Raw genomic sequence first — 23080 nt, 5'->3', positions numbered from 1 at the left:
AGTTCTTAACCTTAAGTCTGCTATAGGCCTCTAGGAATGTCGCAGTTCTTAACCTTAAGTCTGCTATAGGCCTCTAGGAATGTCACAGTTCTTAACCTTAAGTCTGCTATAGGCCTCTAGGAATGTCACAGTTCTTAACCTTAAGTCTGCTATAGGCCTCTAGGAATGTCGCAGTTCTTATGTTTTCAGCTGATAACTCTTCAGAGGCCTCAGCTTCTTAGTCATTCACCCTTTTTATCTTTTTTCATTCAGTATTATTCAGGTATCTTGAGGTGAATGTGTGATATATGCATCTCTGACTATCATGCAATTGCCTTGCAATAGGCAGATGGATGTGTCTATGTCGTTTTATGTGCCATGACAGTGAGATTTACAGTCACATGGACCATAGTGCCTTAGGCTTTTTGGTTCCTTATTAATACAGACTTGATTTGGTACCTTATTAATACATACTTCACTTGGTATTAATACAGACTTGATTTGGTACATTATTAATACAGACTTGACCCCTTATTAATACAGACTTGACTTGACCCCTTATTAATACAGACTTGACTTGACCCCTTATTAATACAGACTTGACCCCTTATTAATACAGACTTGACCCCTTATTAATGCAGACTTGACACCTTTATTAATGCAGACTTGACACATTATTAATAGACTTGACACCTTATTAATACAGACTGGACTTGACACCTTATTAATAGACTTGGTACCTTATTAATACAGACTTGACACCTTGATAATACAGACTTGACACCTTGATAATACAGACTTGACTTGATACCTTATTAATACAGACTTGACTTGGTACCTTATTAATACAGACTTGACTTGACCCCTTATTAATACAGACTTGACTTGACCCCTTATTAATACAGACTTGATCCCCTTATTAATACAGACTTGATCCCCTTATTAATGCAGACTTGACACCTTTATTAATGCAGACTTGACACCTTTATTAATAGACTTGACACCTTATTAATACAGACTTGACTTGATACCTTAATAATACAGACTTGACTTGACACCTTATTAATAGACTTGGTACCTTATTAATACAGACTTGACACCTTGATAATACAGACTTGACTTGATACCTTATTAATACAGACTTGACTTGATACCTTAATAATACAGACTTGACACCTTATTAATAGACTTGACACCTTATTAATACAGGCTTGACTTGGTATTAATAGAGACTTGACTTGGTACCTTATTAATACAGATTTGACTTAATATAAAATCCAAGATGGTTGTGATGAAGTGAAATAGGTTCTTCCATTCTAAGACCGCTCTAGAAGGTGGAAATCATTCCTCTTTAGTACAATATTATTGAAACTTCCTGTGGGTTTGAACAAAGCCATAAAGTGTGTAATGTTTTTCAAGGTTGATGTGTAAGAATATCATGTCTCAAAGTCTCTTGAATAATTATGATGAATTTCTATTCATAGTATTCATATTCAAGGAAGGGCTATACTATGTCAGACATTCATGCGGATATACACAGGTTGTGCTGCTTTGTTTGTTCATATTCGTGTTAATTTCACTGTATAGCCAAAGAGTTAGTACACAGCCGTACTGTATGTGGACGACCTTGTACAAATGGTCCCCCCTTAGGCAACCTTCCCTTCACTTAATGGTGCTAACAGACTATTTCAAGTACCAGTATGTGGAGGAGAAACTCAGGGATTGACGAAAGTCATGTTTCTTTTTTGTGACTCTCTTCTTGACATCTTGTTTTGCCTCCGTTGTCTTGGGACCATTCTCACATTTTTTTCTTGGATAATCTAATCAGGACTTAACTTTCTTCTCCCAGGTCATCTTGAGTTTTAACTAAGTGGGCTTTTCACCTCTACAATACTGTTCAGACAATGTTGTAAGAATGGTTTTCTCTTAATGTGAAATAAATGGCAAGTACAGAACATGACAATACTGAGGGGAATTTATTCAATAAGTACTTCACAAAGAGGTTTGTTTTCTACAGAAGCTTTTAATAACTTAATTTCTGATTCACATTTCACAAGAACATCCTTTTTCTTCTTCTTCTGTCCAGAATGTGTGGCCCAAAGACCTACAAGAGTTTCAAATGAGTTTGTGACCAAGCTACAGACTTAAACACTGCATCTTTACTACAGTCGCTCATCAGTTAAAGAGATCTACATACAGTGAGGGAAATAAGTATTTGACCCCTCTGCAAAACATGACTTATCACAGAGGTCAGACGTTTCTTGTAGTTGGCCACCAGGTTTGCACACATCTCAGGAGGTATTTTGTTCCACTCCTCTTTGCAGATCTTCTCCAAGTCATTAAGGTGTCAAGGCTGACGTTTGGCAACTCGAACCTTCAGCTCCCTCCACAGATTTTCTATGGGATTAAGGTCTGGAGACTGGCTAGGCCACTCCAGGATCTTAATGTGCTTCTTCTTGAGCCACTCCTTTGTTGCCTTGGCCGTGTGTTTTGGGTCATTGTCATGCTGGAATACCCATCCACAACCCATTTTCAATGCCCTGGCTGAGGGAAGGAGGTTCTCACCCAAGATTTGACGGTACATGGCCCCGTCCATCGTCCCTTTGATGCGGTGAAGTTGTCCTGTCCCCTTAGCAGAAAATCACCCCCAAAGCATAATGTTTCCACCTCCATGTTTGACGGTGGGTATGGTGTTCTTGGGGTCATAGGCAGCATTCCTCCTCCTCCAAACACGGCGAGTTGAGTTGATGCCAAAGAGCTCGATTATGGTCTCATCTGACCACAACAATTTCACCCAGTTCTCTGAATCATTCAGATGTTCATTGGCAAACTTCAGACGGCCCTGTATATGTGCTTTCTTGAGCAGGGGGACCTTGCGGGCGCTGCAGGATTTCAGTCCTTCACGGCGTAGTGTGTTACCAATTGTTTTCTTGGTGACTATTGTCCTAGCTGCCTTGAGATCATTGACAAGATCCTCCCGTGTAGTTCTGGGCTGATTCCTCACCGTTCTCATGATCATTGCAACTCCACGAGGTGAGATCTTGCATGGAGCCCCAGGCCGAGGGAGATTGACAGTTCTTTTGTGTTTCTTCCGGTTCATACTTGGTCCTTAAGACCGAACTGAATTTGCGAATAATCGCACCAACTGTTGTCACCTTCTCACCAAGCTGCTTGGCGATGGTCTTGTAGCCCATTCCAGCCTTGTGTAGGTCTACAATCTTGTCCCTGACATCCTTGGAGAGCTCTTTGGTCTTGGCTATGGTGGAGAGTTTGGAATCTGATTGATTGATTGCTTCTGTGGACAGGCGTCTTTTATACAGGTAACAAACTGAGATTAGGAGCACTCCCTTTAAGAGTGTGCTCCTAATCTCAGCTCGTTACCTGTATAAAAGACACATGGGAGCCAGAAATCTTTCTGATTGAGAGGGGGTCAAATACTTATTTCCCTCATTAAAATGCAAATCAATTTATAACATTTTTGACATACATTTTTTTGTTGTTATTCTGTCTCTCACTGTTCAAATAAACCTACCATTAGAATTATAGACTGATCATTTCTTTGTCAGTGGGCAAACGTACAAAATCAGCAGGGGATCAAATACTTTTTTCCCTCACTGTACAAGTTACCCTTACAATTCTTTGATGTTTGACATATAAGAATGAACTGGTCCGATCTCATGACATTGGTCCTCTCCAGTAGCTTCATGACATTGGTCCTCTCCAGTAGCTTCATGACATTGGTCCTCTCCAGTAGCTTCATGACATTGGTCCTCTCCAGTAGCTTGAGGTCTTTCATGTTGTGCCCTCTATACTTAACAGCTCAGTCTTTGTTCTAGTGCCTTATCTACACTTAAAACCCATTTTTGCTGATGAATGGGTTTTGTAACTTATCATAACACAAGTTGAATTGCGTGTGCAGGTGGAGGCCATCTTGTTTCTGTCTCTTATGGCTTTATACGCCAGTTACTGGAGCGTAGCGATGATACATTACCTTACACCTATTCACATTTACTGTCTGGGAGAAGAAGCACTTTCTGCTGATAGAAGGGTGGATGTTTCAACGACAGTTTGCATAGCACTGTAATGATGAGGAGTTCCTATTCCAGACTTTTAAGAAAGGATGATAGCTTGATTATGATCGACTTATAACAGAAATATGTACAGGATAGATCCTCTTACTTTGACATTACACCTCTTGTAGGTCTCATCAAGGTCTCAAATGAACTGAATTGTCTTTGGTTATGATGCTGCGTTGGACTGTATGAATTCATGTCTGTGTGTGTGTGTGTGTGTGTGTGCATGTAGTATTTTATTGGAGAATGGTAGCTTGTAGAGACAGTTTCTCATCTTGGTCCCCTTCGTCTGGTCTTCTTGAAGAGATTGTTGCCCGCAGTTTGAAAGGGGGAGGGGATAGGAGTTAGGTGGTAAACCAACAGCCTGAAACGGACAGAGGAGTGTTTAGAGGAAATAACAAAGTGTGTGCCATTGGGTGAGTGACAGAGAAATTATGTGCTGATTCATAGTGAGTTGTGTGTGGCCCCTTCCAGGTAAACTATAGTTAACTATGGGGCTTTTGGATTCAATGGGCAGAGTATTATCCCAGAGGCAGACAATCTCTCAGTGTCTTGGTATAGTCTAGGTCAGAAGAGTTCCACTCACCTATACGGCTGTACAGTGTGGCTCTTAGAAGAGACCACAGCTTTTTAGATTTTCTTTGATGATGATGATGTCAGTTACGGCGTCAAACACAAAGTTAACGTTCTCTGTGTCTGTGGCACAGGTCATATGTGAGTAGACCTCCTTGATATCTCGCTGCAAGTTCAGGTCCAGGAACTGGAGTTTGATGTACAGTGGGGGAAAAAAGCAAAAGATGAGAGAGGCCTGTAAATCAACTATGACAGACAAAATGAGATCTTTCCAGAAAATCACATTGTAGGATTTTTTATGAATTTATTTGCAAATTATGGTGGAAAATAAGTATTTGGTCAATAACAAAAGTTTCTCAATACTTTGCTATATACCCTTTGTTGGCAATGACACAGGTCAAACGTTTTCTGTAAGTCTTCACAAGGTTTTCACACACTGTTGCTGGTATTTTGGCCCATTCCTCCATGCAGATCTCCTCTAGAGCAGTGATGTTTTGGGGCTGTCGCTGGGCAACACGGACTTTCAACTCCCTCCAAAGATTTTCTATGGGGTTGAGATCTGGAGACTGGCTAGGCCACTCCAGGACCTTGAAATGCTTCTTACGAAGCCACTCCTTCGTTGCCCGGGCGGTGTGTTGGGGATCATTGTCATGCTGAAAGACCCAGCCACGTTTCATCTTCAGTGCCCTTGCTGATGGAAGGAGGTTTTCACTCAAAATCTCACGATACATGGCCCCATTCATTCTTTCCTTTACACGGATCAGTCGTCCTGGTCCCTTTGCAGGAAAAACAGCCCCAAAGCATGATGTTTCCACCCCCATGCTTCACAGTAGGTATGGTGTTCTTTGGATGCAACTCAGCATTCTTTGTCCTCCAAACACGACGAGTTGAGTTTTTACCAAAAAGTTATATTTTGGTTTCATCTGACCATATGACATTCTCCCAATCCTCTTCTGGATCATCCAAATGCACTCTAGCAAACTTCAGATGGGCCTGGACATGTACTGGCTTAAGCAGGGGGACACGTCTGGCACTGCAGGATTTGAGTCCCTGGCGGCGTAGTGTGTTACTGATGGTAGGCTTTGTTACTTTGGTCCCAGCTCTCTGCAGGTCATTCACTAGGTCCCCCTGTGTGGTTCTGAGATTTTTGCTCACCGTTCTTGTGATAATTTTGACCCCACGGGGTGAGATCTTGCGTGGAGCCCCAGATCGAGGGAGATTATCAGTGGTCTTGTATGTCTTCCATTTCCTAATAATTGCTCCCACAGTTGATTTCTTCAAACCAAGCTGCTTACCTATTGCAGATTCAGTCTTCCCAGCCTGGTGCAGGTCTACAATTTTGTTTCTGGTGTCCTTTGACAGCTCTTTGGTCTTGGCCATAGTGAAGTTTGGAGTGTGACTGTTTGAGGTTGTGGACAGGTGTCTTTTATACTGATAACAAGTTCAAACAGGTGCCATTAATACAGGTAACGAGTGGAGGACAGAGGAGCCTCTTAAAGAAGAAGTTACAGGTCTGTGAGAGCCAGAAATCTTGCTTGTTTGTAGGTGACCAAATACTTATTTTCCACCATAATTTGCAAATAAATTCATTAAAAAATCCTACAATGTGATTTTCTGAATTTTTTTCCCCTCAATTTGTCTGTCATAGTTGACGTGTACCTATGATGAAAATTACAGGCCTCTCTCATATTTTTAAGTGGGAGAACTTGCACAATTGGTGGCTGACTAAATACTTTTTTCCCCCACTGTAGATACCAGCATCCTCATACGTGTTGGGGCCTACAGGGAATCAAACAACATTTAGGGAAATAATACTTACAATACTGTCAAAAGACTCAACAGAACTGAAATCAAAGCTGGCTTATGCTACGGATGACAAACACTATGCAATAGTTAAGCTCTGACATTGGTCTAACATCAAAAGAACATTGCGAAAACACAGTGTTCCAAAAAGAATAGGCCAGTGACAGATCTGCTGTTGTAAGCCCACAGTCGTAGTCGGGGAAGCACATGCTGAGGTGAGCCTTCTTGATCTTCTCGGTGAAGACGTCTTTCTTGTTGAGGAAGAGTACAATGGAGGTGGCAATAAAGTAGCGGTGGTTGCAGATACTGTTGAACAGGTGGAGACTCGTGCATTCGGTTCTTCATGAGGAGAGAATCACACAAAAGAGGGACAAATGGATTACATGGATGAAATAAGCTAATTAAACTAATTTCTCTACAATTAATCTCTCCATGAGACCACAAAGCCACTACTCTGTCCATACAGTGCCACAGTGATTACCATTGTCTTCCGTCAGATGGCATCATTCTAATGAGACAAGCATCTCCAGGAGCCATCAGTGCAGATGGCCGCTGCGCTATCTGACGTGAGACAATGCAGTGACTACCTCAATCTAGTGTCTATGATACTGATATTTAACCACTTCCTCCTACAGTGACTACTTCAATCTAGTGTCTATGATGCTGATATCTCACCACTTCATCCTACAGTGACTCCTTCAATCTAGTGTGTATGATGCTGATATCTCACCACTTCCTCCTACAGTGACTACCTCAATCTAGTGTCTATGATGATATCTCACCACTTCATCCTACAGTGACTACCTGAATCTAGTGTCTATGATGCTGATATCTCACCACTTCCTCCTACAGTGACTACCTCAATCTAGTGTCTATGATGATATCTCACCACTTCATCCTACAGTGACTCCTTCAGTCTAGTGTGTATGATGATGATGATGATGATATCATCATCTCACCACTTCGTCATCCTCCACTAGCACCATGTCGTAGGCGCTCAGAGCAGCGATTAATATAATACAGGTCACACCCTCAAAGCAGTGGATCCATTTCTTCCTCTCTGAGCGCTGGCCGCCCACGTCAAACATCCTGCAGGACAGCGAGAGAGAGGCAGATGTCAATGTCAGTGTTGATCGCCAATGTTATTACTATATTATTACAATGTTATTGTCATCTAAGCTCATTGGATTACTTAAAGATAATTGTTGCTTTTCAGTGTGTTTGTGATTCTGATCAATGGGGATTAATGAAGGTATAATTGTCTTGCGTTGTGTTTTTAGCCTCACCTGAAGTTGAGATATTTTAAGCCAAACTGGGTCTCTATGATACCAGTTGTCTTCACCCTGGATCTCAACATGTCCTGCTCAGTGGGGATATATCCAGGCTGGACCAGCCTCTCCAAGTCATTCAGATAGCTAGGTGGGACACAGAGAGAGAGGTTATGAACAACCTCCTTCCTTCATCTGGTAAATCAACACACTAGTAAGAGAGGACAAAGCTCTTAGGGGCTGGTTTCCCAGACACATAGCCTGGTCCTGGACTAAAAAGCATTCTCAATGGAGATCCTTCATTCAAAGAGTGTTTTAGTCCAGAACTAAGCTTAATATGTGTCTGGGAAACCAGCCCTTTGTAGATATGATGGTAGTGCTGTCATGGGGAAAAGGGAACAGGGATGGGGATGGTCCAGTCCAGGAGAGTGAACCTACTATCCAGCAGAGTCGTTAAACTGGTACTCAGAGGCCCTGTCGTAGCATGCCTGGATACCAGTGTCCTTCCACAGCCAGATGATGATGTCAGACAGCTCCTTGGGCATGGAGCCCTCCTCAATGGTGTCTGCCAGGTGCACGAGCTTCCTGGAGTCGTCCTACAGACACACACACATACAGACACAAGCAAGTACAAAAACACAGGACCGAGTTTGGGAAGCCCTGCTGTAGACAGTCAGTAGCTACCTGCTGAGCAGAGTCACCATAGCCAATGTTGAGTTGAGTCATACCCTTTACAATGGCCATAATGGACTGAAGGGTGTTGCTGTAGATGATGGTAACAAACTCCATAGACTCTTCAAGAGAGTAACCATCTTGATGGATAATTCTGTTGTGAGAACACAAGAAGCCACAAATTAATTTGATCTTTGAGTCACTGATCCGTTTTATGACATTGAACTTGGTACAATAGTGTTAGTAGACTCACTTCATCTGTTTGACGATTGTGCTCTTTCCTGATTCTCCAGCACATATACACAAGTGGGGAAAAAGGTTTAGAGGACCGCAGTACACTTATTTAGAACTCAGGTACTGTTATATAAATGACAGCCTGTGGTAGGAGACCATGATCTGCTGCATGGAGAGGTTTTGGGAGGGTGTAGATCAGTCTCCATATGGAAAGCAGGCATCACATTTATAGTACCAAACATGACCACTGGGCTGCAGTGTTAAACTATCTTAGACCTGGATTACAAAAACTAGGGGCAAACAAGGAAGTGACAGGTCCTAAAGTGTACTCCCTTATTCTATTTCACTTTTCACCTTTTCCCCCTTTCTTTGACATTCCTCTCCTACTATTCCCTCCATTTTCTTTCCTGTCCTGTTATGGTCCTCCCTGTTGAGTTGGTGTGTGCCTTGGCCCACAGAGGATCCACACAAGGGCACCAAGCTCATTACTCCTGTCCTAAGCCCCTTCAAAGCTGATGCCAGGAAGAACTTTACCCCTGACCTATATTGTCACAGAGATACAGTATGACTCACTTTCCTGCTGCGCCCTCTACAGCCATCATGGTTATTAGTTGACCCTGCTGCCCCTCTACAGCCATCATGGTTATTAGTTGACCCTGCTGCCCCTCTATAGCCATCATGGTTATTAGTTGACCCTGCTGCCCCTCTATAGCCATCATGGTTATTAGTTGACCCTGCTGCCCCTCTATAGCCATCATGGTTATTAGATGACCCTGCTGCCCTCTATAGCCATCATGGTTATTAGTTGACCCTGCTGCCCCTCTATAGCCATCATGGTTATTAGTTGACCCTGCTGCCCCTCTATAGCCATCATGGTTATTAGTTGACCCTGCTGCCCCTCTATAGCCATCATGGTTATTAGTTGACCCTGCTGCCCCTCTACAGCCATCATGGTTATTAGTTGACCCTGCTGCCCCTCTACAGCCATCATGGTTATTAGTTGACCCTGCTGCCCCTCTACAGCCATCATGGTTATTAGTTGACCCTGCTGCCCCTCTAGCCATCATGGTTATTAGTTGACCCTGCTGCCCCTCTACAGCCATCATGGTTATTAGTTGACCCTGCTGCCCCACTACAGCCATCATGGTTATTAGTTGACCCTGCTGCCCCTCTACAGCCATCATGGTTATTAGTTGACCCTGCTGCCCCTCTATAGCCATCATGGTTATTAGTTGACCCTGCTGCCCCTCTATAGCCATCATGGTTATTAGTTGACCCTGCTGCCCTCTATAGTCATCATGGTTATTAGTTGACCCTGCTGCCCCTCTATAGCATCATGGTTATTAGTTGACCCTGCTGCCCCTCTATAGCCATCATGGTTATTAGTTGACCCTGCTGCCCCTCTACAGCCATCATGGTTATTAGTTGACCCTGCTGCCCCTCTATAGCCATCATGGTTATTAGTTGACCCTGCTGCCCCTCTATAGCCATCATGGTTATTAGTTGACCCTGCTGCCCCTCTATAGCCATCATGGTTATTAGATGACCCTGCTGCCCTCTATAGCCACCATGGTTATTAGTTGACCCTGCTGCCCCTCTATAGCCATCATGGTTATTAGTTGACCCTGCTGCCCCTCTATAGCCATCATGGTTATTAGTTGACCCTGCTGCCCCTCTATAGCCATCATGGTTATTAGTTGACCCTGCTGCCCCTCTACAGCCATCATGGTTATTAGTTGACCCTGCTGCCCCTCTACAGCCATCATGGTTATTAGTTGACCCTGCTGCCCCTCTACAGCCATCATGGTTATTAGTTGACCCTGCTGCCCCTCTAGCCATCATGGTTATTAGTTGACCCTGCTGCCCCTCTACAGCCGTCATGGTTATTAGTTGACCCTGCTGCCCCACTACAGCCATCATGGTTATTAGTTGACCCTGCTGCCCCTCTACAGCCATCATGGTTATTAGTTGACCCTGCTGCCCCTCTATAGCCATCATGGTTATTAGTTGACCCTGCTGCCCCTCTATAGCCATTATGGTTATTAGTTGACCCTGCTGCCCCTCTACAGCCATCATGGTTATTAGTTGACCCTGCTGCCCCTCTATAGCCATCATGGTTATTAGTTGACCCTGCTGCCCCTCTACAGCCATCATGGTTATTAGTTGACCCTGCTGCCCCTCTATAGCCATCATGGTTATTAGTTGACCCTGCTGTGCCCTCTACAGCCATCATGGTTATTAGTTGACCCTGCTGCCCTCTATAGCCATCATGGTTATTAGTTGACCCTGCTGCCCCTCTATAGCCATCATGGTTATTAGTTGACCCTGCTGCCCCTCTACAGCCATCATGGTTATTAGTTGACCCTGCTGCCCCTCTACAGCCATCATGGTTATTAGTTGACCCTGCTGCCCCTCTACAGCCATCATGGTTATTAGTTGACCCTGCTGCCCCTCTATAGCCATCATGGTTATTAGTTGACCCTGCTGTGCCCTCTACAGCCATCATGGTTATTAGTTGACCCTGCTGCCCTCTATAGCCATCATGGTTATTAGTTGACCCTGCTGCCCCTCTATAGCCATCATGGTTATTAGTTGACCCTGCTGCCCCTCTATAGCCATCATGGTTATTAGTTGACCCTGCTGCCCCTCTATAGCCATCATGGTTATTAGTTGACCCTGCTGCCCCTCTACAGCCATCATGGTTATTAGTTGACCCTGCTGCCCCTCTATAGCCATCATGGTTATTAGTTGACCCTGCTGCCCCTCTATAGCCATCATGGTTATTAGTTGACCCTGCTGCCCCTCTACAGCCATCATGGTTATTAGTTGACCCTGCTGCCCCTCTATAGCCATCATGGTTATTAGTTGACCCTGCTGCCCCTCTACAGCCATCATGGTTATTAGTTGACCCTGCTGCCCCTCTACAGCCATCATGGTTATTAGTTGGCCGGGTATCTGTAAAGAACTTTGTGACAACTGCTTATGTAAAAAGGACTTTATAAAATGCATTTGATTGAATGATTGATAGCAGGGTCAGGGAGAGAGACAAATAAAATAAAATGTTATTTGTCACATGCGCTGAATACAACAGGTGTAGACCTTACAGTGAAATGCTTACTTACAAGCCCTTAACCAACAATGCAGTTTTAAGAAAGAATACCCCAAAAAATCACAAAGAAATACAATATAAAATAATACGAAATAAAATAACAAATAATTAAAGAGCAGCAGTAAAAATAACAATAGCGAGGCTATATACAGGGGGTACCGGTATAGAGATCCTTGATGGCAGGAAGCTTGGCCCCAGTTATGTACTGGGCAATACGCACTACCCTCTGTAGTGCCTTGGGGTCGGAGGCCGAGCAGTTGCCATACCAGGCAGTGATGCAACCAGTCAGGATGCTCTCGATGGTGCAGCTGTAGAACCTTTTGAGGATCTGAGGACCTATGCCAAATCTTTTCAGTCTCCTTAGGGGGAATAGGTTTTGTTGTGCCCTCTTCACGACTGTCTTGGTGTGCTTGGACCATGTTAGTTTGTTGGTGATGTGGACACCAAGGAACTTGAAGCTCTCAACCTGCTCCACTACAGCCCCGTCGATGAGAATGGGGGCGTGCTCGGTCCTCTTCTTTTTCCTGTAGTCCACAATCATCTTCTTTATATTGATCACGTTGAGGGAGAGGTTGTTATCCTGGCACCACACTGCCAGGTCTCTGACCTCCTCCCTATAGGCTGTCTCATCGTTGTCGGTGATCAGGCCTACCACTGTTGTGTCATCGGCAAACTTAATGATGGTGTTGGAGTCGTGCCTGGCCATGCAGTCATGGGTGAACAGGGAGTACCCTGTGGTAATTAAGGTGTGTGTGTGTGTGTGCAGTAGGGTGTGATTAAGCCTTCTGTACTGCAATAATTGTTGTTTGAGGATTACCAGGGGATTGAGGTGAGTAATTACTAAAGTGTTTAGAACAATAGTGTGAAAGCCAGAGGGGATAAGCTACAGCCTCGGGATCCTGCAGAGTGACCAAGGATGCTTAGCTTCACCAATGTTGCTGATGCAAAATGTAGTGCCTCTGAATATCAGCATTTTCAGTCGATTTAGCATATGTCGACCAGAGGGTAAATGTATTGGCATAGTAATCCTATTAGCTTTGACATTTACCTTGATTGATCCCAAATAATGACAAAATAATGAGCGTAATTATCTCTTCAATTAATATAGAGTTTGCAAGGCTGGTAAAGTCTAAATTATAATCCCATTTGATTTAGGGCTCAGACCATTGGAAGTGTAACTGCGTGATTAACAATATAATACGAAGAGACAAGATATCGTCGTTTCTGTCTACACACCTGTATTATTCAACACCACAGGAGACTACTATGGACATGATCTTCACATCTCTCTCAAAGCTAAACGATAGAGAACAAAACAATCTCTATCCCCATGTCACGATCGTCGGTGAGAGAGGAGGACCAAGGCGCAGCGTTGAATGCGAACATATTTATTTATATAATGATCACACGATCAAAACAACAAAACGAAAACGTGACGTCCCTGGTTACATACACAAACCAACACGGAACAAGAAACCACAATGAATGAATGCCTAACGGCTACCTAAGTATGACTCCCAATCAGAGACAACGAGCTACAGCCGTCTCCGATTGGGAGCCACCCTGGCCAACATAGATATACAACAACTAGAACCAACACACATGAAAACTCACACCCTGGCTCAACATACTAGAGTCCCCAGAGCCAGGGCGTGACAGTTACCCCCCAAAGGCGCGGACTCCGACCGCGCCAACCAACTACCAGGGGGAGGGACCGGGTGGGCACTCGCCTTGGCGGCGGATCCCGGCTCCGGGCATGATCCCTCACTCGCTCTCTAATCCCCCCAAAGTACCCCTGGTCCGGTCTGGCCCTGCTGACCGGAGCTGGACTGCACACTGGTGGAGCGGATTGCTCTAGCTCCGGCGTGAAGCAGCTGACCCGTGCTGAACCAGGCACCAGTGGAACAGGCACGGGCTGTGCCGGACTGACGACGCACACCACTGGCTTGGTGTGGGGAGCATGAACGGCCCGAGCCGGGCTGGCCAAACGCACCCTGACTTGGTGCGGGGAGCAGGAGCGGGCCGAACGGGCTGACGGCAAACGCACCACTGACTTGGTGCGGGGAGCAGGAACGGGCCGAGCCGGGCTGACGGGCGCACCACTGACTTGGTGCGGGGAGCAGGAACGGGCCGAGCCGGGCTGTGACGCGCACCACTGACTTGGTGCGGGGAGCAGGAACGGGCCGAGCCGGGCTGACGGGCGCACCACTGACTTGGTGCGGGGAGCAGGAACGGGCCGAGCCCGGGCTGACGAGCGCACCACTGACTTGGTGCGGGGAGCAGGAACAGGCCGAGCCGGGCTGACGTGGCGCACCACTGACTTGGTGCGGGGAGCAGGAACGGGCCGAGCCGGGCTGACGACGCACTCCATTGGCCTGGTACGGGAGCAGGAACAGGCCGGACCGTACTGGGGACACACACCACTGGTCCTACGCAGGGATCTGGAATGGGCCGGACCGGACTGGTAACACACCCCCAGTACCTCTCGCCGTGCCTCTACACCTTCCATCCCCTCTTCGACCAGTGGCCCCCGTAACCTGGCAGCCTCCTCTGCCAACCCGCTGGGCCGCTCTGCCGCGGTCTCCTCCTGGCCCGTGCGTCCACGGCGTTAGCCCCTCCCTAAAAAATTTTCTGGGCGTCTCTCTCCTACCCGTGGACCAGGTCTCCATGTCCCTCGCCAGCCTTTCGCCCTTCTGCTTCCATGTCAAGCCCTTCTCTTCCTCACCCGGCTTGACCCAGTCGAGGAGGCGAAGGAGATCTGCTAGAGATCTCCCTGGCGATGGCTCCTGGACACGCTGCTTGGTCCAGTCTTGGTGGTTGCTTCTGTCACGATCGTCGGTGAGAGAGGAGGACCAAGGCGCAGCGTTGAATGCGAACATATTTATTTATATAATGATCACACGATCAAAACAACAAAAGAAAACGTGACGTCCCTGGTTACATACACAAACCAACACGGAACAAGAAACCACAATGAATGAATGCCTAACGGCTACCTAAGTATGACTCCCAATCAGAGACAACGAGCTACAGCCGTCTCCGATTGGGAGCCACCCTGGCCAACATAGATACACAACAACTAGAACCAACACACATGAAAACTCACACCCTGGCTCAACATACTAGAGTCCCCAGAGCCAGGGCGTGACACCCCATCCCTACACTCTTAGAAAAAAAGGTACTATCCAGAACCTAAAAGGGTTCTTTGGGCTGTCCCCATAGGAGAACCCTTGGAAGAACGCTTTTAGGTTCCAGGTAGAACCCGTTTGGTTCCAGGTAGAATCCTTTCCACAGAGGGTTCTACATGGAACCCAAAAGAGTTCTATCTGGAACCAAAAAGTTGGATTTTTTCTAAGAGTAGAGTCTACTCAGCAATATAAACATGGGATTACACACTTAGGGTCAAAAGGTTGCTTTTCACAAAGAAATCTTTTCACGTTTCTATTACATACCATGAAAGCCATCCCGAGCAGCAGACCTTTGACCAGATAAGACTCAAGCCAATCACTGGACAGTCATATAGGGCCTTAGAGCCTATGACTCATTTAGTGTATAGTCTGGATCCCAGGTTATGATGAGACACCCCATAGAACACCCTCCACCCAGGCCTTCCCCAGAGCAGAGGGCCAGAGGACCAGAGGGCCAGAGGACCAGACATGCAGACATTACCCAGAAGCAGCAGCTTGACTGTCCTGGCATCCTTCTCTGCGTCCTCCTTGAGTTTCTTCTCCAGTTCTTTGGAGTGCTTATCCTCTGCGCTCGCTCCGGCCCCCATGCTCACACCCCGGTTTCAGCCAGGGTGGTGCCGCCAACTACGCAGCTGGCACGTCAACTGCTTTTCACGAACACCGGAGAGGCGAATTATGGAGTGTTTTCAAGTCAGAGAAGATTTTAGGCATCCTCTGTTCACCTGATCAGGGATGGCCAATAGGGCACAAGGAGAGAATACTCCTGGGGCAGGGGGAGCGAGATGCAGGGGTACATGGGCGTATGAGTGACCTAACCTTTTTTAGGTTTAGGAGGACTTTGCTGTGCTCAGCGGAAGATGCACATCGGCTCAAATACTTATCTGGCCTCAGCTGCCTTGATAAGAGTGTGGGGAGGTATGTTCCATGAGGAGTAAAAGGCCTCAGTAAGTAAGTGAGGTAGAAAGAAGTTGGGGATGAGAGCTCTAACACACAGAGGAAACAAGGTGTACAGTTGATCAGTGTGGCATGTTAAATGATGCATGTTATCGCTTGTTTATGAGAAGCTCACCTATAGCTCCCATCGTTCCACAGAACACCAGTCTGGTCTACAGCAGGGCAGAGGTAGTTACTGCGGTGGACTTCACTGTCCTACTCTTAGAGACTCACTCTATTTGAAGTGTGCCTCTCATGACAAAGCTGACGTCACCTTATAATAAAAAAGACTACACAGACTGCAAAATACATTACTCAGCTCACACTTGTGGAACACACTGGGGATACTGTATACTCGTACAGGGCTTTAGTCTCACCTCACAGATCTCATTGACCTCAATCTGAAAATGGCAATGAAACCTAATCCACAGTGTGTCCTCTGAGAGATGGAAGGAGGACAACTCCATCGCTCAGCTTTCATAAATTGTAAGAACCACTACTGTCAAAGCACAAACAAATTAGGATCAGTTGACACATTAAAGGGTTGAGGCCAGTGCACGAGACCCAAAACCTGTCTATGTGACCTTACTGTACTGTATATACACTGAACAAAAAAATAAACGCAACATGTAAAGTGTTGGTCCCATGTTTCATGAGCTGAAATAAAAGATCCCAGAAATGTTCCGTACGCACAAAAAGTTTATTTCTCTCAACTGTTGTGCACATTTGTTTACATCCCTGTTAGTGAGCATTTCTCTTTTGCCAAGATAATCCATCCACCTGGCAGCTGTGGCATATCAAGAAGCTGATTAAACAGCATGATCATTACGCAGGTGCACCTTGTGATGGGAACAATAAAAGGCCATTCTAAAATGGATGTCTCAAGTTAGGTTAGGGAGTGTGCAATTGGCATGCTGACTGCAGGAATGTCCACCAGAGCTGTTACCAGTGAATTGAATGTTAATTTCTCTGCCGTAAGCCGCCTCCAACGTCATTTTAGAGAATTTTGCAGTACGTCCAACTGGCCTCACAACCGCAGACCACGTGTATGGCGTCGTGTGGGCGAGTGGTTTGCTGATGTCAACGTTGTGAACAGAGTGCCCCATGGTGGCGGTGGGGTTATAGTATGGGCAGGCATAAGCTACGGACAACGAAACAATTGCATTTTATCTATGGTAATTTGAATGCACGGTATGTATCTGTGACCAACAGATGCATATATCTGTATTCCCGGTCATGTGAAATCCATAGATTAGGGCCTAATTAATTTATTTCAATTGACTGATTTCCTTATATGAACAGTAACTCAGTAAAATCTTTGAAATTGTTGCATGTTGCGTTTATATTTTTGTTCAGTATAGTTATCCATGCACCATATGAATATAAAAAGGATTTCTGTTTTTATAAAATATAGAGCTTTAATTTATTAGTCAGCAACATCAATGAGAAAGGAGAAATAGTCAAGTCATTACAATAACATCAACTGTGCTTTATGTCATACTAAGTGATTTTTCCTCATTAACCCATATCAGAAATTTGCCAAAGATGCATATATTTGAAATATTTTTGAGAAATACAGAGAGGGAGAAAGAAAGGAAGAGAAGGAGAGAAAGAGAGAGGTAAAGAGAGCGGGAAAGAGAGAAGAGAAGGAGAGAAAGGGGTCTATAACTCTGTGTGTTGAGTTTTCCACCACTAGGGTTTGAGTCCATCCGCCTTTCCATCCACTGACATTATTCCCACAACAAGAGAGACATCCACTGACATCCACAGCATAGCTTTTTGGACTAATATCATATACAGTACATAATACATTTCATGCACACAATGAAAAGCCACCGTCCCAAAGAGTTTGGTATGTGTTTCCCTGTGGTCAAGAGCAGATCATTCTAGTAGCAGTAGCTATATACATAGAGTTGTACATGGAGACAGAGTCTTTCTGCTATACACATCTGTGGATTATGACACCTTTCCAGGCAGAATACCATCAACAACGGCTGATCAGAGAAGTTGAATCAAGTCTTTAGTGAGAGTGGTGTAACATTTACCTTCTGTAGGAACTGGACAACAGCTCTGAGAAACCTATGGTATCCCGCTACAACCTATTAAACTAGAACTTTGAAAACAGTCTTTATGCACTTTCCCTTTAGTGACTTCCATGGACTAACCATTGTCTTACATTCAGGTGGCATCACACCTACGCGACGCTCATCCCTCAACCGCCAATCAGTGCAGGCGGAATTGTTGCGCTATCTGACGTAAAACAATGTGGACTAAGGGTATATTACTAGGAGAGCTGTGATATTGGAAATTACATGGGAGGATTGGAGGAGTTTAGAAATTGTCAGCACATTTCATATGAAACAACTGACCTCATAAGTAGAATAGGAATAGGCTGGAATGCAAACCAGTATACTTATAGATTAGTTTGGAGACTAAGAGAATGTGACCAACTTCAAAAAGAAGTCAAAGAGATTTCTCTGTCTCTTGTCGTAATTGTGCATAATCAAATTGTCACAAGTTATGTAGCTGCCTGCTTAAAATTCTAGTCTCAGTTGAACAATGGTGTACAAAGGGAAGTCAATGTTATTTCAATCCCATCCCAAAACCCGCTTATTTTAACCATCACAGCCTCAAGGGTACAACATTGAGATGTCATATTGACATATACTCTACACACAAAAAGCCCACAGCAACTAGTTCTGGAAGCGACTGGGAATATCAATGTAAATATAACACATGGGGTTGAAAGAAAGCCAGATTGGACCACATGGCCCAAGAAGACACAGGCATCCCTCATCAGCTTCTGGAAGAGAAGAAAATATTTGATGGGATTTGGGGTTAAGTCTTGTTTCACCCCAGGGTCAGTTAGGCTGGCTAAGGAAGAGGAGGGCGTCATTTCCCACAAGGCCTTTCACTCTCGTGTCTGTCTGTGGCCGTGGGACAAACTCAAAGCTGCAGTCTCCTATGGGCATTTCCTCATCTCTCTGCTTGTCCAATGAAATGCCTTGAAGTGTCATCCTTATAGTTCATTGGCTGTGGGAATCAACTGTCCATCATGGCTTTGGGGGAGGTTCATCACTCCATCAGTGATCTGACTCCTCCCACCTCAGACTACATACTGCCAGCAGTGAAACCTTTTTGAAGGCATTCTTATCAGTCTATTCAGCTGGAGATATTTACACTTTCAAACGTCCTTTCAATGTGTTGCTGCGCTTCATCCAAAAGACGGAACATAAAGATATTTGCAATCTAATAACACCATTTGTAATAAACAATAACACTAACAACATTAATATCATTATAATAACAATCATATTTGCACAGATTTGCACAAAAAAAAGCTTTGTTTTCTATTTAAGTACAAAGAAATCCACAGAATCTTACTATGTACAACCTACAATAAATACTGTGTATCTTTTTTAACAGTTAAGAAGAATCTGTTTGTTGCTTGCTGTTGCTATTTGTAGTGGTTTCTCTTTGTTGTCGCTTTTGATCATTACATTTTTTAATCCTTTGATTGAAGTCTTTCCCATTTTTGGAGGGTTGTGCAGAGTGGGAGAGAGCGGATGGGACAGGGGGTTGGGTGTCTGGGTATAAGGGGTAGTGTGTGGCCAGTGGTATAAACCTACGGCCTCATGTCTCGGCTGCGGTGGTGTGATCATCCTCATCGTCATGATGCCGGCGGTTGCGGGGCTTCTTCTGCTCTTTCAGCTCCTTCAGTTCCTTGGCCTTACCGACGGCCAGCATGGGGTCCCCCGGACTGCCCTCTCCCAGCTGCCAGTAGTCCTGACAGTACTGGTTGATCAGGCCCATCTCCGGCTGGCTCAGGATGGTCAGCAGGTCCTTGTACTGACCCGCGCTGGGGGTCCATGGGCTGGACTGGAGGGGTGGCAGGGCCGGGCTGCCTGTCTCTACCAGGATGCTGTTGACCGTGCGGCTGGACAGGACCACCAGCTGCAGCTTGACCAGCGTGTGTTTGAAGTTCTTCTCTGTGGACGTGCACTGGTAGACACCGCTGTCTGATGACTGGAGGGAACGCAGCAGTAGACCCTGCTCTGTCTTCAGTGTCCGGCCCTCAGAGCGGATCTGACAGCAGGGAGATGTCATTCATTTATCATTGCACTCATTTAGCAATCATTTTCCACGAACAGCAGGCCATATTGTTAAATAATAAAGTAGTCATTCCTCTGATGATCAGCCTGTTTAGAAAGCAGGCTGTATACGACTCAATACAGTAGAGTACAGTACAGCTACAGTGGGATGAGAGTTCTTGACTCACCTCTTTCCTCCTGTCGCTGTTCTCCCTCTGCAGGTGCCATTTGAGAGAGACATGAGGGGACCTAGCCTGACACTCCAGGAACGTAGTGCTGCCCTCCACCCCATACTGCACCATCTCCAGTGTGTTCTTATTGGCTGCAGCAAATAATAAGCATCATGACATTACATGCATGTGTTTGAGGCATAATTTCTCAGACCAAATCAGTCAATTACTGCTCAACAGTTAGTGAAGTAGCACAGTAGTAGAATTGACAAAATCATGTCCTGTGTCAAAATCACATTCCCCTTTCACAATATGATACACGTGTGATGTTATTGGATACTGCTGCTGTCACACTGAAAGGTAACCTCAGTACTGTTAGAGTGTCTATTTTGGGTACGTTAGAGTGTTCTTGTCAGCTCACCGTTAGAGTTATAGCCTCTGCACTGGCGGATTGGGTTACCATACTTTACATCCTGTCGGCGGCTGCGCCTAGAGGGGTCAGATCAACATTCCCAAAAATAAAGAGGTTAACTACAAAATGTTCTACAAACTGCAAGTCTGCAGTAAATGTCAAAATATAATTAAAGAGTAGAGACAATGTTGAGAGAACATTGTATTGGCATTTGGCAAAGGTTCTTGCCCCCAAACCTGAGCAACACACACACAAAAACACACGCTCTCTTGGTACTCACCTCTTCTGCGAGGCAGAGTAGCGGGTACAGGACTTTCCGTCCCAGGCGCAGTACGGGTCCCGGGCCAGGCAGCAGTCAGCACACACCTCTCCGTACACGTCACAGCGATGGAGGGCCAGATGGGTCACACCCAACACTGAGCCCACGTACAACTGTTGCTGTAGGGAAGAAGAGAGGGAGAGACCAATTGGAAAATGTCAGCATCATCCAGACTTTGGCATTCACTGTTTACGCTCTGCAGTGATTTATGTGATATTTTATAGGAAGACAATTCTGAACGTGTGTGCACTGAACCATCAGACCGTGGAATGTTCAACTTACCCTTTTGGAGGAAATCTTCATGGTGGTTATGGGAGTTGGCACCTGAAATGCAAGGGATAGATCTTATTAAGAGAATAATAAAAGTTGGAAAGATGTTCTACAGAATAAATGTTTCTTACATGAGGAATGGGTAGACAAAAAATGGAAAGATACTACTGAGAGAGAGAAAGAGAGAGAGGGGGGAAAAGGAAGGAGAGAGAGAGAACACGAAAGAGAAAGAGAGGGAAAGGTAGAGGGAGAGGAAAAGGAAGGAGAGAGAGAGAACACGAAAGAGAAAGAGAGGGAAAGGTAGAGGGAGAGGAAAAGGAAGGAGAGAGAGAACACGAACGAGAAAGAGAGGGAAAGAGAGAGAGGGGAAAAGGAAGGAGAGAGAGAGAACACGAAAGAGAAAGAGAGGGAAAGGTAGAGGGAGAGGAAAAGGAAGGATAGAGAGAACACGAACGAGAAAGAGAGGGAAAGAGAGAGAGGGGAAAAGGAAGGAGAGAGAGAGAGAACACGAAAGAGAAAGAGAGGGAAAGGTAGAGGGAGAGGGAAAGGAAGGAGAGAGAGAGAGAGGAAGAACAGGAGAAGAGAGAAAGAGAGACTCACCCTGAACACCTCCACCTCCTCTAGCACCAGCTCCTCAGTCTGCAGGTCATCTCTGGGCAGGACAATTACCTTCTGAACCGTCCCCCTGTCTGCAGACCCAGAGGAGTGATCAGGTTAACCTCTACTCCAGACCAGACCCAGAGGAGTGATCAGGTTAACCTCTACTCCAGACCAGACCCAGAGGAGTGATCAGGTTAACCTCTACTCCAGACCAGACCCAGAGGAGTGATCAGGTTAACCTCTACTCCAGACCAGACCCAGAGGAGTGATCAGGTTAACCTCTACTCCAGACCAGACCCAGAGGAGTGATCAGGTTAACCTCTACTCCAGACCAGACCCAGAGGAGTGATCAGGTTAACCTCTACTCCAGACCAGACCCAGAGGAGTGATCAGGTTAACCTCTACTCCAGACCAGACCCAGAGGAGTGATCAGGGTTAACCTCTACTTCAGACCAGACCCAGAGGAGTGATCAGGTTCTCTACTCCAGACCAGACCCAGAGGAGTGATCAGGTTAACCTCTACTCCAGACCAGACCCAGAGGAGTGATCAGGTTAACCTCTACTCCAGACCAGACCCAGAGGAGTGATCAGGTTAACCTCTACTCCAGACCAGACCCAGAGGAGTGATCAGGTTAACCTCTACCCTACTCCAGACTCAGAGGAGTGATCAGGTTAACCTCTACTCAAATGTCCTGAGGAGGATAGGGGAATAGGAGGATAGGAGGATCCCCCCTGGTCTTGTACAGTGGTCTATAGGAACCAGGCTGAACCAGGCTGAGTCAGCAGCCATAGGAACTTCCAGCTCCAACCCTCTGATCCATAGGGAGAGGCTGTGTGAAGTACTGCCAGACGATCACCAGGGTAGTATTAACGTACATTCAAACAAATTACAGTAACTCCCCCCTTTCCATAAAAATAGTACTGTAGGCTAAGTTCTCTCGTCTTTGAGAAGACAAGCACTTTGAACAAAATTCTAACAAAATAGTTTCCCCAGATTATAGATTTTGTTTATATCTGAATCTATCACAGTTGTGAACACACACTTACATTAACAAGACTATCAAATCAATCAGCAGGCAGGGACTCAGAGCACTGACCTGTCCCCAGGAATAGGACCTCATAGCTCCCATCGGCAGCAGCCACCTGGTCCACAGTGATGGTGGTAAACTCATAGTCCACGTTGTTTCGGACCACCAGGGGGCGCTTGTGTATTGGATACACAGTGTTGTACATGGTGGGGTGGTTCCGCATGAAGTTAATCACCTCGTCTGGGTAATCCTTAGTGGACTTCATGTTGGGGGTGAACGTACCTCCGGGACACTGGATTTAGAAAGAGAGCAGAACCAGCCATGTTAAATGTGTTCATTTCTTTAATTTATTAATATG

At 45.5% G+C, this 23080-nt stretch overlaps 1 protein-coding gene, 1 long non-coding RNA gene and 1 pseudogene across 6 annotated transcripts in view; all 3 read right to left on the bottom strand.

Annotated features, from left to right (window-relative positions):
* Positions 1–88: 88 nt before the first annotated feature.
* LOC123491604 lies at positions 89–2177 on the bottom strand. The gene is made up of 2 exons (XR_006661470.1): positions 1038–2177; positions 89–699 (listed from the first exon to the last, which is right to left on the bottom strand). It is a non-coding gene; the product is annotated as an uncharacterized LOC123491604 (long non-coding RNA).
* A 2485-nt stretch (positions 2178–4662) lies between these two features.
* Positions 4663–15550, bottom strand: LOC121574875 (annotated as a pseudogene).
* A 1604-nt stretch (positions 15551–17154) lies between these two features.
* Positions 17155–23080, bottom strand: part of LOC121574870 (semaphorin-3F) — a 95414-nt gene continuing 89488 nt past the window's right edge. For 3 of the 5 annotated variants that reach the window (XM_041887514.2, XM_041887517.2, XM_041887515.2), the window contains 7 exons: positions 22792–23014; positions 21695–21783; positions 21107–21148; positions 20786–20943; positions 20515–20597; positions 20112–20245; positions 17155–19918 (listed from right to left, as the gene is read on the bottom strand). In XM_041887514.2, coding sequence (XP_041743448.1) covers positions 19466–19918; positions 20112–20245; positions 20515–20597; positions 20786–20943; positions 21107–21148; positions 21695–21783; positions 22792–23014 — 1182 coding nt within the window. In that variant the 3' untranslated portion in view covers positions 17155–19465. The remainder of the gene's footprint in view (positions 19919–20111; positions 20246–20514; positions 20598–20785; positions 20944–21106; positions 21149–21694; positions 21784–22791; positions 23015–23080) is intronic. The other 2 variants (XM_041887516.2, XM_041887518.2) reach the window with 1 other exon arrangement.

Source organism: Coregonus clupeaformis, chromosome 10 (genome assembly GCF_020615455.1).
Source record: "Coregonus clupeaformis isolate EN_2021a chromosome 10, ASM2061545v1, whole genome shotgun sequence".
Classification (NCBI taxonomy): Eukaryota; Metazoa; Chordata; class Actinopteri; order Salmoniformes; family Salmonidae; genus Coregonus; species Coregonus clupeaformis.
Note: the sequence above shows the minus strand (reverse complement) of the source record. Positions and strands in the feature narration are given on the sequence as shown.